We start from the raw sequence: 16,080 nt of genomic DNA, 5'->3' as shown, positions 1-16,080 counted from the left end.
TCATGAGAGCGAGCAGAGCAAACAGAAAAACAGCTGTGCTGCAGATACAAAGTCCCAGCAAATGCTGACACAAGTATGCAAGTTTGTAACACATTCATTTTTTTTTATACAGAGTTGGGATTCAAGTCAGCCGAGAGTGTCCCTTTAAAAGTTTCCAAATGAGTGTCTCCTTTTGCCACCCCACCTTCTTCTACCTGATTAGAAAAGGGAAAGGGTGTACTGAAGATAACACTGAGGACACTTTCCAAATGACCAGAGGAAAAGAAAGAACAAGGAGAAGGGATCATTAAGATGATAAATGAAAGCTGGGCTTGCTGTTATTACAGGTTATGTTGCTTTTTCTCCAGGGGAATGAAGGGGGAGGGAATGTACCATTTCCTGTTAGAGAAACTATAATCAGCTATAGACCATCTGCAGTTGTAGGAAAAAAGATCCTGACTCTGCTACTGTACAGAGATTGAAGTGGCAAAGTGAAGGTTCATACTGAAATAATAAAGACTTTGTGGTGAAAAGGATCACAACATGTTTCCTACTAACTTGTAGGAGGCTTAATAAAGGATGCCAGAATGTTTGTTTGCGTAAAGATGATTGATGATGCCAATAAAGACTGAAAAACTGAAAAGAAACAAATCTAAATGTATCTTAAATTCCTCTTCCTGTTACTAAGGCTAGTATTCTGTTATTTAATTAGCCTTTGAAACCCTTCTCCAGAATTTGGTGTAATGGGATAATTCAGTATCTACATAGTTCTTCTTAAGTTCTGTAGTCTCTTTCTGACAGTCTTGAAAGGAAGATATTTTGGGAGGTGGGGAAACTATATGACTAGTATTTTTCAAGATGACAACAATTATCTGGGAACCTGACGATCTGGAAACCATCCTGCTTTAAGTCACTGTCACTTCAAGTACAATGTTCAAAGAGGAGGAGGAAGCCCCACAGTAAGGTGACCTGGCAAGTTAGTGTCCCAGAATCTCTCACGTTACGTTAACTACCTTCGCCAAAGAAGCATACATGCACTTCTTTTGTAAGCAGGATTCTGCACTGATTTTGTGCAATTGTGCAGCTAGTTAAAAATGGTATCTTGACTCAAAATGGAACATTTAAAAGTTGGGGGGTTTTTTCATTCTGCTAATTTTTTACTTTTCTCTGATTTCTTCAGCGTCCCACTCTTTCTCACAGCCTCTTCCTAACTGAAAAAAAGAATTATGTTCACCCGTTCAAAGAAAAATAATACATTTGTCACCCATATGGACAATGCTAGCTAATGGAAAGCACTTGACCTTTAATACTGAGCATTATCAAAAGTCAAGAAACAAAGAACAGCATTTGTTCATACTTACTTGAAGTTTTGGTATACTATGATTTGTGTATTAATTTACAGCGAGGATAAAGAAGACTGTGAATGAAATTGTTTCTACTGATTCATTACTCACCTGCATTTATGTATTCTGAATATTAGTATAATTAACATTTATATTACAATAGCCACAAACACTTGGGCAGGATACTTGCCCCTAAAACATGATTGTTACTTAGTCTTTGAAAAATTCTGTGTGCTGTTAGCTTCTGAGACATTTCACAGAGGATTTTAGTATATCCTCCCCTGTAGCATTTTCCAATTTTTTAATACATTAGAAGAACAGATGAAAACAAAGAGTTTGTAACACATCTTTCTGGATTCTTCCCTAGTTTGGGAAAGTCCTGTGAGGATTTCTACATTTACAAGATTTCAGTACAACACTTGTTTATCTTTAGGTATTGTGTAGTGCAACATGTCCATTCTATCTTTTTAATTGTCGTGGCCAACGTATTTAAATGATAACACTGACACTGGCTCAACCCTACTACTGTTTTTGAGTCAAACCGTCTTTGTGTCAGGTTCTGGCATGAGCCTCAAAAGGCTCAGAAGCACCATTAGGGCACTAAACTGAAAGCTTTTGAGCAACAAACATTTTACATAGGTTTTTGGTGCTTTGTTTGTTCTCTCAGGCCTTTCTTCAAATCCGTAGTGTTTCCTTTCCGAAGAATTTTTTGAACTGCAAGGTGCAGGGGAACAGGAAAGACTAGGTCACAAGAGAGAGGAGAGGTTACCTGTACATCTTCCAGTTTACTTTCTCAGAAATTCAGATTTGAAATATCAAGTTTGAGATTAATTGTTAAGTTACTTGTGCCAGTTCAGCTGTCCTTACTCATGCGACTGTTGTCTTTTGGATAATATGATAAATTTGTGAAAAAAGTACTATCAAGAAGGCACAGCAATTTTTTCTATCATCAGTATTATGCACTCTTCTTTATAAGAGAAAATTAGCAACCAAATCATGCAATGAGTATGCCAAACAAGACTTCAGTAAAGGTGATCTAAAATCTAAATTTAAATGCTTGGCATGATTTGACAGAAAAAACTACTGGCAAACACCCATTATTCCTCATTAGTCAATTAAATATATCTAGAGCTTTCAAATAAAAGCTTTGCAGTCAGTTGTCAAAATAGGAAGCAGTGCAGGAAATTGCCCCCATAACGTATAGGATCAGAATCAAATTGTTTCCTAGAGTCCTCTCTGTTTACGAACTGTCTGGACAGAAAATTTTTTTCTGTTGCCAGTTTGATCCTCTCACCTTATCTTCCAGCACTTTTGTGTCAATCCTGTCTGATTCTTTGGGCTTTTCTTTGAAGAGCTGTGGATGAGTCCAGCATGTCTTTATATCCTCAGAAGATGGGGAGAGGGTGTTATAAACTGTATGAGTCTAAGGCAGGTGTTTAAAGACCTGATTTATACATGTTGGGTTTGTTCTGCATCCTTTGGGGGGAAAAATTAGCAAAAACATTTCCTGCTTCTGGATCAGTTAGCTATTTGAAAATTAATAAACCTGTTGTTATCTATTTACACAGCTGAGTGACCTGCTTTTATTGTACACTGAAGTGCAGTAAAATAAAAAGGAGATGCTGTGAAGGAAAACTCACAGGCCTTATTTGAATGCATAACTGAGTTTGTTTACTTTAAAAGAACAATAACAATGTAATGGATGTGTGGTGCAGAGTTAAGTACATCCTTGTCCAAATTTGATTTATGTGATTGTTGCTGGATGTTAACCATTGTAAGCACAGCCTCTATAATTGTTATACTAGCACTGCATGCGGGCACACGCTGGCACAGCAGTGCACGGGAGGAATCTGAAAGAAAACTGGGAGCAGTTCCTAGTGCGGGAAACCTCTTTCCCTGGAGTAAGGGAGGGTGGGGTGTAATGAGCGTAGATCTGTAGATCATGTTAAGGCGAACAGATTTGCATAACTGGAGGCACTTTGTTAGGAGCGAGGACAAAACCATTCATTCCTATACCTTATTAACCTCTTGAGGGCCATATGCAGTATCCAGACCACATCCATGATCTGACAGTGTATATCCATGATGTTAAAGTCTAATGGCCCAATGGAAACTACTTGTGCTGCCTGCTAAAACACATCACCTTTAGCTTGGGTGACCTGTGTCTTTGGAGGTTGAAGTTAAGCTTCATGAGGAATGCTTGTATGGATGCTTCTGTGAATGTGTAGGTACAGGTGTGATTTATACAATAACTTTGTTCAGTATACAAAAAAAGGATATCGTGGTAGGCAGCAACTCCATACAATAAGAGGATGTGCATCTTTATGAGATACAGCTGATGCTGTTTTAGGTAAACAAAATATTCAGAAGTTGCCGCAATTATTGAAGATAAGCATATTTTTCAAGGGAGCTTTTATGGGTATGTTCTTACTCATCTTTGAAGCTCATTTCAAAATTACATATAATTACTAAATATTTCCCATGCAAGCTTTGCAGTTTGTTTCCTTTAATCAGTTAATATAGCATAAAATTTAGTGTCCATATTTCCATGATTGAAGTTCAGTGATATCTGCAAAGATATTTTTGATTCTTTTGCTTATAATTCATTTTAATCTAAATAGAAATAGCTATCAATAATCCGTTATGTTTCAAAGTCATTATATGACTTAAATCAGGTATATCTTCATCAAAATTTTATAGATACAATTTAAATTTAAATTTACAATTGTCGGTAAGGAAGTGGCATATTCAATGTATAAGCCACTCACATAAACCATTAATTTAATATTAAAGCTGCATCTTGATTTTGTATAAGCTACTGGATCCCATATGTTAGGAATAGGTCTTTGCTATTGGGAGATCCTGGTATGATTATTGAGCTGAGATCAGAATTTCAGCATTCACTCTGAGCTGCTTCACTTTTGGCTCTTGTTATTTAGGCATCCTCTTCTTCTCTCAGTTTCATACTGTTAGGATTTTCTTTTTTGTTTAACGCTGACATGGGGAAGGGAAAGAAAAAATATTGCTGAGGATATAATAGTTTGGTGCATGTTGTGCTCAGAGAGGGGCAGTCTTAGTTCTATTTTTATGCAAGACACTATCAAGATGAGGTGTACTATTGAGAATGGTATAATAAACTGTTAAAGGACAGAGCAAGTGCTTAACTGATTGGACAAATCCGATATCATCATAGACATATTGTAGACAAATCACTTACTGCTGCAATGACGTAAAAGAACCTGATTTTAACTTGGTATCCTTTAAGACAATGTCCAGAGTTTGTATGTGGATAGACTGCAATGTGGGGTTGGGACTGTTCTGTTGAGGGCCTCATTTTGAAAAGTCACTTCCTAGCATTCTTTATCAGTATTATGAATTCCTTCTCAAAGAGTGAAAATATAGAGCAATAGATTATTGTGTGTAATCTTTGCATAATATATAGTAATAAATTGGTAGTCTGCAGCAGACAGTGGTGCTTCATGGGCCCTGTCTTCTGGCAGCCAGTTACTAAGCTTCAGTTGAGAACCATGATGGTTAAGCATATGGAGCAATATGGCACACTGACAGTGAAGAATTTAATGGTTCAATCCAGAAAATGAATCATAAATGATTTCTGACTAAGAAGCACAGACATTTCAGCCTGATCTGTTTGTGGTTTGGTAAGTATTATCCGTGCTACTGAAATGGTCTGGTAATCCAAAGGATAAAATATACCCACTTCAAAATCAGATTTCCTGCTGCTTATTTGGTCTACGTGCCCAGCCCTCACTTGTGAATTTTAAAGACAAATTAGAGGAATGTAGGTGGTAATTCAGTCATCTATGTTTAACTGAAAAGTTGGATAGAAACTTAGATAAAAATTAGTTGCAGCAACTATTCATTTTTAATGCACAAAAGGGAAGTTTTTTGTACCTTAAAATTTAACCTTTTTACCTGAAACCAGTGACAGTTTTGGGGCAAAGATGGAATTAGGAAAGYTGGGAAGTCAAGAAGAAGCTAACAAAAGTTTAATAAGTGAATTAATTTTAAGAGTGTTTTGGTATCTAAGAATTAAACCGAATGCCTGCAATTTCATAGCAGAACAAATGCTCAGCATATACATAACTGAAATAGCAGAATAGATAGAGGAATCTTCAGTCCACAGCTATTTTTCCCTAGCTCTTATTTAAACAAGAAATCCAGTGAATTGCTATGCAGCTTCTTATCTCAAGCAACCATAACTCTTCCCTAAACAGAGTGCTTAACCTCCAATTTCTTACAAGGTTTCCTCTTATGAGTAAAATTAAGTTGAATCTTACTATCTTCTAACAACTGTCTAGTTTCTGTCCTCTCTTCCAAAACTTATACCAGACTACAATATGAAAACAGCACAACTGTACACGAAGTTCTGTTAAAAGTTCAGACGAAATGAGCTGAGTCACTGTCAGTTTTAGGAAGCCTACATATTGGTCTTACTAATAATAGAGTAATTTAATGACTCCAAGTACTAATTTAATCACTCTATAAAACTACCTTGGGGTTTTTTTGTGTCACATTTATCCATATATGAAAATCTTCCTCTCCTAATATAGCATTAAGGAGTTAAAAAATAACATTTTCTATTTGTAACCAAAAATTCATGTACTTCCTTTTTATATTTCCTTTCCTAGTTGGAGAATTGAAATATTTTCTTCTCTTATAATTTACCTTAGTAGGTAGGAAGGATTGCAGACTATACAGTAGGATCATTAACCTATTTTTCCTTATTTTTCTCTTTCCTGTTTTCTTCCAAAACTGGGTTATATATTTGTGCTTTGAATCTGTATGTTGAAGTCTTGTCACTTTTTTGTTTTTACTAATTTACCATGAGAACAGATACTGTATTGCAAAGGCTGCGCATAAGGCAATCAGTGTCTGCTTGGAAACCACCCTATATAAAGAAGTGCTGTTAACTTGCAAGCAGCAGCTGTAGAGAGAGGGCTGCTGCATGCATGCCAGCGAGGGGGTTATAATTTTATTACAGACCACAAGAAATGAATTCTGCTGTCTGTTCACAATGGACTGCTCGTGCTCCTGGCTTGATAGCACAGATGTGTGTGTGTGTGCTTTGTCTCATTTACTGTTTAAAACTGCACATTAACTCCCCCGTTACGTGGTGTAAGAGACCATTCAGAAGGCCTAGAGGTTCAAACATCCATATGGAGGATGATTTCTGCTTCATCCTGTTCACCTCCCTCTCACTGTACCTCAGTTTTAACATGCCCATTTTCCATGAGAATTAAAATAAAAAATACTTAGCTTGCCCAGTCCTCCTCCTATATTTCCAGTAAGGTTTAAGTTACTATTTACAAGATCATGTTGTATGCTACTGCGATGCAATTTTAATTGATTTTCATGACACTCCTATGAGATTGCAAGGTAATGCTATATTCAATTTTATAGACAGGGAACTGAGGCACAGAGGGCTAAGAGCAGGTTTCCCAAACCTAACTCTGGCTAGTCTTTTGGGCTCCCTCTAGAYGGCTAAAGTTAGGTGATAAATCGCACCCTTGGTGACTTACCTAGAATTATACTAGATGTCTGTGGCAGGCAGTGTCTTGAACTCAGCTATTCCAAGTCCTAAGTTACTACCCTATTTACTGGAACGTATTTTCTTCCTGAACTAAACAAATATATCTGTAGGAGTTTGACATTCAGAATACTGCTCTTTCCTGAGGATTAGCAAGAAGCAGCGTGACATTTTTGATTTTTTTTGTATCATTAGCTAAAAGGCTTTGTTACTTTTCTTATTAAATAATTGAGAACATCATCCATGATCTTGGGCTTCATGATTTCTGTACTGATTGCTTTTCACAGATACAACGCTCTCAGGGGAAATTGGCACAAAGAAAAAGGTGAAAAGACTGTTAAGTTTTCAGAGGTATTTCCATGCATCCCGGTTACTGCGTGGAGTTGTACCACAAGCCTCTCTGTACTTACTGGATGAGGACTACCTTGGGCAAGCAAGGGTAAGACTGGTCTCCGCATCTCCATTTCTTCCAGCAATATTCCAAAGAGCATCAGCTCTGTTTCGGTGTTCAGATAAGCAAGTGCATGGCTGATCTTCCAAAAATGATCCGCTCTACTTGCCTGCCTCACTGAAAACATAACTGTATGTTTCCTCTGGCTTTTATGTTCACAGCTTTAAAAACTCAGTCTCAGAGCAACAAGAAAACGTCTAAATCTGTTCAGCATTTCAGATTCTGTCAATTGAAATTATAATCTGGATTTATTAAATGATGAAGGATCCCTAACTGAGTTACTGATTTAAACGAGTGCAGCACAGAATTTAATTCATGCACTCAAAAAATGCAGCTCTCTCTCAGCTGATACCTAGCAACTATTAGGCAACCTACCATAGCTCTCTATGGCAAAGGCTAGGAAACAGAGAACATCCACTGCAAAGAACTTCATGATAATCAAATATAACTCTTTTATATGCTCTGAATGACATTTTCTAACAAAAATTGCACAACTGATGTCATTAGAATTACTTGCATAGACAATTTTTAACTCTCTACAAGAGAAGATTGCAAGTCAGATGTTAGAAAGCAATTAGGAATCCAGAATGGATTTGAATATAGACTAAGAAATCAAAATGAATACACAGAATTTGCCATTATCAGTCATACAGTTAGTCCAGACTTGGTCTCTTGACTGAACTGATATAGCTGCAAAAATATTACATGTGGTAGTAATGAAAAATTCTCCTGTGTGCTTCATAGAAGCAGTCTGTCTAAGTTTATAAAAGCTATTCTTGTATATTGTTTTGTTTATCAGAACATAACTAATACTCACCCTGAGATCTAAGATTATACTTTAGTGTAAGAAAATTTGTACCGAATTAATTTTGGGATGTGAAGGACCAATATGAAAGTTGTGTACTAAAATGGAATATTTTTGTAATATCTTGTTTTGTGTTATTCTGTGTTTTTGAACTCTGTTTGAAGGTAGTTTTAGTGTCAAGTTCAACACCTCCTCAGTTAAAAGTGCAAGAGAGATTTCATGCAATACAGTTAAATTTGGCTCTAGAAGTCTGATGTTTCAGATACATCTTTATAGTTTTCCTGAACAGAAATTCAAAGCTGCAGCAACCAATTCTGTGACTGATTAATGTGGAATAATAATTTGTGTCCTTTACAGTTTGACATACCAATCATTTGCCTTTTCATACTTTTTTTCTAGCATATGTTATCCAAAGTGGGAATGTGGGATTTTGACATTTTCTTGTTTGACCGCTTGACAAATGGTAAGTAATTTATTTTAAAGGTTTTATTGTAAAATTTCTCCTGTGTGACTGTCCTAAAAATACCTAATTAATTATCATTGGTAAGCTTTTTCAGTTTAGATTACTAAAGAGAAATTGGGCATGGTTAACACCACCTAAAATCATAACCTGGAACATATTCAGGCTTTTTCCAGAACTTTTACAGCTGTAGTGTAGTGTTTAAGGTATGTTTTCATATTAATCTAATATCTTGCATTTGTTATGGTCACCTTTTGCTTGTTTATTGTGAAGTGTTTATTCAAGGAGGCGTTTCAATTTCCTTTATCCTGGAAATTCCAGAGGTACTTAAAAATATACCTATTAGGTACATTGGTTGAGAAGTCCAGACCTCCATAATCAATCAATTTCTATCAATGCAAAATGCCTTTAATCAAAGATAACCTTCCTTGGTGTTAATCATCTGGGCAGGAAACGAATCCTGTCATTCAGTAGTTATGAAATGCCATTAAGATAGAGTCTGAGAAGTATATGCCTTTGCCAACATGAACACATCCATATCTAGGCAGTAACTCTTGGTCAGGTAGGTGCTGAAGAGGTTCATGTCCACCTTCATCCTTTCTATGTTGCTTATGGGATTGAGATCCCTGCCCCAAAATAATTAGAGTATGATGTGGCAGAAGGTGTAGAAGAAGTTGGTTTAGAGGACAGTTTAGCAGAATGACTGGCAGTGAAGAGTGCAAAGGACTAGAAATGGCAAAGGCAGCAAAAACATAATTCTTCAAAATTATCTTTCTATGCCCCTGGTYAGTAGCTAGGACCAAATAAGTTTCCATATCCTTTTCTTCTCCTCTTCTCAGCCTCCTCTTTCTATGTTCATTCATCTTCTTTCCTGAGCTACATTAAATGAGAAAAGACTCCCTTCTAACATTGTTTATACTTTTAATGTTTTTTTTTAACATTTCTCAAAACATTGCTACTGAATTATGCAGTGCAAACTTTTCTAAACATTGTATGTATGTATAGTTGATCATATAACACCACTTAGCCTCAATTTTGCCAGTTTCCAGTATTGATTTCATGATAAGGCCCACATAACATTAAGGTGAGACATGAGACTATAAATGCTGTAACTCATTTTGTCTTGTGTCTGTGATAGTACTGTGAGATCCAGTTGTAGCTGAGCTGCATATGTAGATTATTTACATGTTTGCACAGTCATATATAAAATAAAAAGCTTTAATTGTGAACTGCTGATTTATCAGTAAATTTTAACAGAAAATTTTTAAAGAAAATTTTTAAGTTTGATCTTGCACATAATTGAAATTAATACAGTACAGCAAACTCTAGTGCTGGAAGAGACATTCTCCTTTTCTATAGTTTCTGGAAGTAGGCTTGGATTATGAAGATGATGTGGTTCTCAAACTATACTATCAAAAGATTTCCAGATGATACCATGCCAATTCACCTTCTGTGTCAGGTTGAAATAGCAAGCATGACTATATAGCTTCTAGACACAAGAATGGCTTTCCACTGATACAGCCCCACAGGCAGTCTTGATGATTATGTATGGAAGTAATTTATATAAGCTACTCTTGAGTATATGAGTGAGCATCATCTAAGCTCATGTGACAGCCAGGAAACTACCAAGATATTTAGTCTTGCCTGATTTGCCACTACGCATACATAGTTTACCCACTGTTAAGGGAATCTAACAGTTTTTCCTTTTTGTTCATAGGAAACAGTCTTGTAACATTGCTTTGTCACCTCTTCAATGTGCATGGACTTATTCACCATTTCCAGTTAGACATGGTTACATTACACAGGTTTTTAGGTAAGTGCTCATCTCAAAAATCTTCTTTAAATTCAGTTTACAGCTTAAGTAGGGCACAGAAAAAGACATAGTCTTGATCTGAATGTCTATGTAAAATAATGACATTGTTGCAAATGTTTCAGTAAAACATTTCTGTGAAATATATTAACATACAATTTACAGGCACTCAAGTACTCGATTCAGTACCAGTTAAGTCAGTGAAGAACTTCAGAAGGCTCTGTATTGGGCTTAAGCTTTCCAGTTCCACAGCTGCACTGACGATTTAAAGAAATTTCTGCCATGCAGAGATGTGGCAGACAGAGCAGGCCCACACAAGCAGGCACACATTGCAGAACCTCCCCATGCACAATGAAATTGTGGTGCAGTGTCATTATTTTAGTGACTAATAGACCACTGAGACCCAGGACAGTTAAAAGCTTATGTGCAAAATTTAACAAATTATATCAAGCTGTCTACACTGAATAGTGTTGATGAAAGCCCCTGCTGCTGTTACTGCCAACAGAAATATTAGACCCATGCTGTCAGCAAACCAAAAGAAGAAATTGGCCAAAATCAGTTACTTTTTGCATCATGTTTTGAATACAGCTGAATACCAATTTGTTAGACTGTCAGACAGAGTTTCAAAGGCAGGGTGTCTTCTTTAAGAATGCATAATTGTCACTTCTGGAAAACATTCCTTCAGTACAAGACAGACAAAATCTCTCTGCCTTTTCTAACTGCTTTGGGCTGATATGCAAAGGAGTTTCAGATAATTAGAGGGGTTTAAAGGATTACCAACTGTAACTTCAGATGCTTGTGGAAAGGAAAACAAACTGGAGGCTCTTTGGCCCACTCCATGCTGGAGAGCAGTACCACTGCAATTTTGCCTGATACCTCTTGGTTTGATTAATTTGCTCTTCAAGGAGAGCAATTTGGGTAAAATCACATGCAGCTTCCTATGCTCAAGTGGTGTTGCCCCAGGATTTATAGGAGAGCATCTAATGTTGCAGGCAGTGCTGCAAGGCACAGATGAGTTTGAAGCACAAATCTCAATGATTTTCTTGTGCTAGTGGAAGCTGAGAATTAAAAGGTTGGCTCTCAGTCTTCCAGGTGGAACAGTTCCAGCACTACAAATTAAAACAAGGGGGACTGGTATGCTATAATGGGAGCATAGATGTGAGTAACATCATCACACAAAGTTTTGCTTCGATTACCTAAATGGTATATCTTTTGATTCTCTGCCTGGAGGATGCAGGAATGCCTTTGGCTATAGTTAGTCACTCAAATAATAAATGATATGAGGATATCAGGGCCTCACCCCCTGCTGCTGTAAAATAGGTGGTACTTCCTTAATGACATATTACTCCCCTATGACGGCAGCCTAAATAATTACACTCTGTTGTGGATAAGTTTGCCCTTTTTTCCTTATTTATTTTACTCCTGAATGAGAGCCTTCACTAAGACAAGAAAGAGTTGATTTATGAACTAGACCCAGTATATCCCCTTGGGCCTCACAAATCCTTTCATGCCTTTTTTTTTTTTCTAAAAGCATCCCAATAAGAGCACCAGTCTATGCAAGCTTTAGATATTTGAAGAAACTCCTCAGGCAGCTGACTGTAAAACTCTAAATTGTATTTTAAACCCAATTCCCGATTGTGGCCATGGAATTCAGAGACAAAAGGATCTTTGTTTTCTGTTTTGGTTCCTAGTTATGGTTCAAGAAGATTACCATAGCCAAAACCCGTACCACAATGCTGTCCATGCTGCTGATGTCACACAAGCTATGCACTGCTATCTAAGGGAGCCCAAGGTAATAACAGCCTTTCACACTGATACTGCTTTCAGATAACTCTCAAATTGTTTTCCCAAGATTAAAAAAAAAACCAAACAACTATTTTTAGATAGTGGTAAATGATTGCACACTTGAAGTCAGCAATGAGTCAGTAGAAGAGTCAGCTACAGATTCCAGGAGCTGGAAAGAAGCTGTTCTAGTCACTTCTCGTTGTGCAGATGATGTATCAGAGTACTGTCACATGAGCTCTGGCAAGATTTACTGCAATAGCGTGCAGCAGCCACCCGCCAGTGCTGACGACCTCCCAGGAAAGTCTGCAGGAGGGAATGCATGCCCATGCCTCAGTTACTTCAGGGCATACGCTCCTCTCATCTGCATTTCAAAATACCACATTTGGCAGTGAAACACCAAAAATGGGCACACAATCCCTTTAGCTGGCTCTGTCATAAGAGTATCCTCTAAAAGAGTGAACAGCAACTTCTTGAGTGCTATGGCAAGTCCTAACAAAGTCAGGATGACAGATGACTGGGTTGTTGTTTAATATGTTCCTGGGAGGCACTTTAATGCTGTATAAGAATGTATATGAATGTATAAGAATGTAATTGACCTTACTTGATTTGACTTGACTTAAATGAAGGGTTCTGCTAGAAGCAGCAAATTGTTAGACCAGAATGAAGTAGTTGTAAGTCAGGATAGGAGCAGGCCACAGCTTTCCTGTATTTCCATCTCCTGCAAGATCTGCAAGTTGCTGCTGTCAAAAAGTGCAGAGGACAGCTGACATCCAGAATCCGTAGGATACATCTATTAATTTCTCATCACAGGATGCTTCTTCCAGATCATAGACTTGTACTCCATACAGATTCATGGGGCTGGTAATAACTAACTAACTCTCCAAAGTAGAAAGCTTTAAGACTTTCTATTTTCTTCCAATAATAAAACAATCGCTTCTGAATGACAAGTTGTATAGTAGAAAAGAATCCGGCCAAGCTTTCAAACTTGTATGTCTGAAGTTAGGAAGCTAAATTATGTCTTCTAATAAAACACCTTTATTTGAACTGAGATGTCTAACAACCAAGTCTGAAATTTCAGAAGTTTATAAACTCTCTACATTTTACAGCACAGTGCTTTACCAGAAAAATGAAGTCTGATGTWTTGTTGGTACTGCTAAATACTTAGTACGTCAGAGCTCTATCATATATCCTGACATATGCCAACCTGTTAGTATAGTTATTTCCTGTTTTTAAAACTGAATCTTTTAGACTAAGCTCAAGCTTTTCCATAATAACGTCCTGTATAGTGCCATGAACAGTAAAGAGATAAGAAATAGAAAATGTAACAACATATGAGCATATAGCCTGATACTTTTTATAGTTGTCTGTTCTACAGTTACCACAACAAGGTTGTTTACAAAATTTATTTGCATTTGATTGTCTGTGTACTCTTCTACAAAACAGAGCAATGTCATGATATGTCAGCTGGTATGTTTATTTGCGAAAAGAAGGAAACTGTTTACCGTTTGTGTTTTTGTTGTGATTAACATATGTGATTCAGCTTGCCAACTTCCTTACCCCTTCGGACATCATGCTTGGACTGCTGGCTGCTGCAGCTCATGACGTAGATCATCCGGGGGTCAACCAACCCTTTCTGATCAAAACCAAACACCACCTTGCCAGCCTGTACCAGGTAAAACTGCTCGTCAGATGAATGTGTAGAGCAACTTGCAGTGAACTTTCATGCTAAAGTCGAGGCGGGCTGGGGGTGCTGGTGATCAAGTTCACCTACACTTTAGAGTCTGGATGGTCTCAGCAAAGCTTCTCACTTGGTATCTGTTCTTATAGCAAAGCTGATACACCTGAGAAAGAAGGTGGAAATGCCAGTATCTGTTGGGGACATTTAGGCCAAATCCAGAGTTATTTCTCTTGTGGTTGCCAGAGTTATTTCTATTGTGGATCATCTGGGGTAAGAAACTGTGGGTAGGGGATTTAAAATCACAGAGAGACAATTTGTATTTCCTTTTCCTTCAGTGAGCATGTAAGCAACAGGAATGTTCTAAATTGGTGTTATGTTAAAAGAAACTTTTGCTTCACGTGGCTCTAGTAAAATTAAACACTGCAGTTAATAAAAAATAGAAGATAAAAGAAACTAGAGGAAGAGTTGTAGCTATTTACACACATGTGCATAGAAATATTAAGAAAGAACTTAAAAACAGTCACCATAGGTCATTACCACAAGCTGTCTAGACCAGTATCCTGTTTCCAAGAGCTGCCAGTGAATGATCTCGGAGAGAAATATAAGCCTAGGATAAGTATAGTGTTGTCCTTCACCTGGTATATATCCTCCCAGCTCTGGCAAGCAGTAGTAGACTTCCTGAAGCAAAAACACAGGCACTCTTGTTCAGTAGCCATCAGTGAACCCATCCTCCACTGATTTTTCTAGACTTTGAATACATTTGTAGAGTTGGCCCATGACAATTATTGTAGCTGGGGACTGTATCCACAATTACTATATGTGTATAATGAACCTATCTTTGTGTGCACGTATATATTATTACATATGCAAGTCTCTTTATTTTTCCATTATACTTCTGTATGTGTGCTGATAGTCATTCAGGTTGCACTAACCTTAATTCATAACTAATAGATGGATATTGTACTGATTTCTAGCCTTCAGAAGACTAAACTTCAGCCTTTATTAAAATTCTGAGATTAAAATTCAGGAACAGAATGTAAGTTAAAAATTCACCCAACTAAAGAAGACTCACTAATAGCTATGTACCTTCTACACGTGCTTGTTAAGTCAAGAGTTTGCTGTGATTTGCTGAGTACTTGAAATGAGATTCTCTCTCGTTTTCCCATACTCAAGCAACATCTGGGTTTTACGATAAGCAGTTGATTGTGTAACAGCTCAGCTGTCCTTCTGCCCTGAGATACAGGAACAGGCAGGGCCGCGGGAGCCCAGCTGGGACATAGGGATGCTCAGACAGTTAAAACTTTGTCACTGGCCTTGCCGCAAGCTGATGCGGCCGGTTAAGTCATCCCCATATGTGTCTGGAGCGTTTTGCTCCAGTCTTTTCTAATGTCAGGCCAATTGAATGGGGAAGGAAAAAAGCCAGGGGACTTAGGGAAATTGTGTTAAGGATCTTTTGAAAAGGAGTGGGATAGAGCTGTTCAATATAAGCTCCAGCCCTATGAATAGTCATAAACAAGTCCTTGTCAAATTAATAGTGGGAAACAGTAAAATATAATTAGGTTCAAAATGCAGGCTAATTTGAAAGAGATGCAGCTAAAACTGATTTTAAAAAAATCAATTACATTCTTCTCAAGGTTAGTACTTTAACATGTGCTTGAAACTGAAGTAAAAATTTTCTAGGGTTTTGGTTTTTTTAAATCTTCCAACACAGCTACAGAACTGCTAGGAGTAATCAAAAAAGGATCAAACAAAAGTAAGTAAGTTTTAACATAGTTGGCACTCATCTGTCACTGAGTCTCTTTGCTCTTGACTGTGTGTAAATTTAAATAAAATCCTTACATTTGAATTATCAAGGAAAAAAAGGTTTTGCAAAATGAGGTCAGTCAGTATTTGACAAAGATGAAAAATGTTTGACAGCTTCTGACATACATATATTCAAGAATCATGTTTCAGGAAGATAGGTGTCATCACCCAAGAGTTCAAAATTTTCAATCTTTATTTTCAAATTAAATCAATACTTTAGGACAGAAAGCATTTTTGTAAGGTGTAAGATATTTCCACAAGAGTCTACTGCATGTCAGGCACCAGCATTTTGCACATAAATGCAAGTGCCTCATTCAGGTCAAGGACAGTGTAAAAAGTGACATCAGGGACCTTGTAATCACTTAGCCTCCTGTGAGCTGGTTAATATTCAAACATCACTTCCTCCAGGCTCAAGAGC

The 16,080-nt window shown here is 37.3% G+C and overlaps 1 protein-coding gene across 3 annotated transcripts in view; it reads left to right on the top strand.

Annotated features, from left to right (window-relative positions):
- PDE7B (phosphodiesterase 7B) overlaps positions 1-16,080 on the top strand; it is a 233,502-nt gene that overhangs the window by 197,606 nt on the left and 19,816 nt on the right. For all 3 annotated transcript variants that reach the window (XM_026087431.1, XM_026087430.1, XM_026087432.1), the window contains 5 exons: positions 7,158-7,309; positions 8,526-8,589; positions 10,304-10,399; positions 12,088-12,188; positions 13,722-13,853. In XM_026087431.1, coding sequence (XP_025943216.1) covers positions 7,158-7,309; positions 8,526-8,589; positions 10,304-10,399; positions 12,088-12,188; positions 13,722-13,853 — 545 coding nt within the window. The remainder of the gene's footprint in view (positions 1-7,157; positions 7,310-8,525; positions 8,590-10,303; positions 10,400-12,087; positions 12,189-13,721; positions 13,854-16,080) is intronic.

This window comes from Apteryx rowi, unplaced genomic scaffold (assembly GCF_003343035.1).
Source record: "Apteryx rowi isolate R43461 unplaced genomic scaffold, aptRow1 scaffold_716, whole genome shotgun sequence".
Classification (NCBI taxonomy): domain Eukaryota; kingdom Metazoa; phylum Chordata; class Aves; order Apterygiformes; family Apterygidae; genus Apteryx; species Apteryx rowi.
The sequence above is the reverse complement of the archived record's forward strand: the minus strand, read 5'-3'. Positions and strand labels throughout refer to the sequence as shown.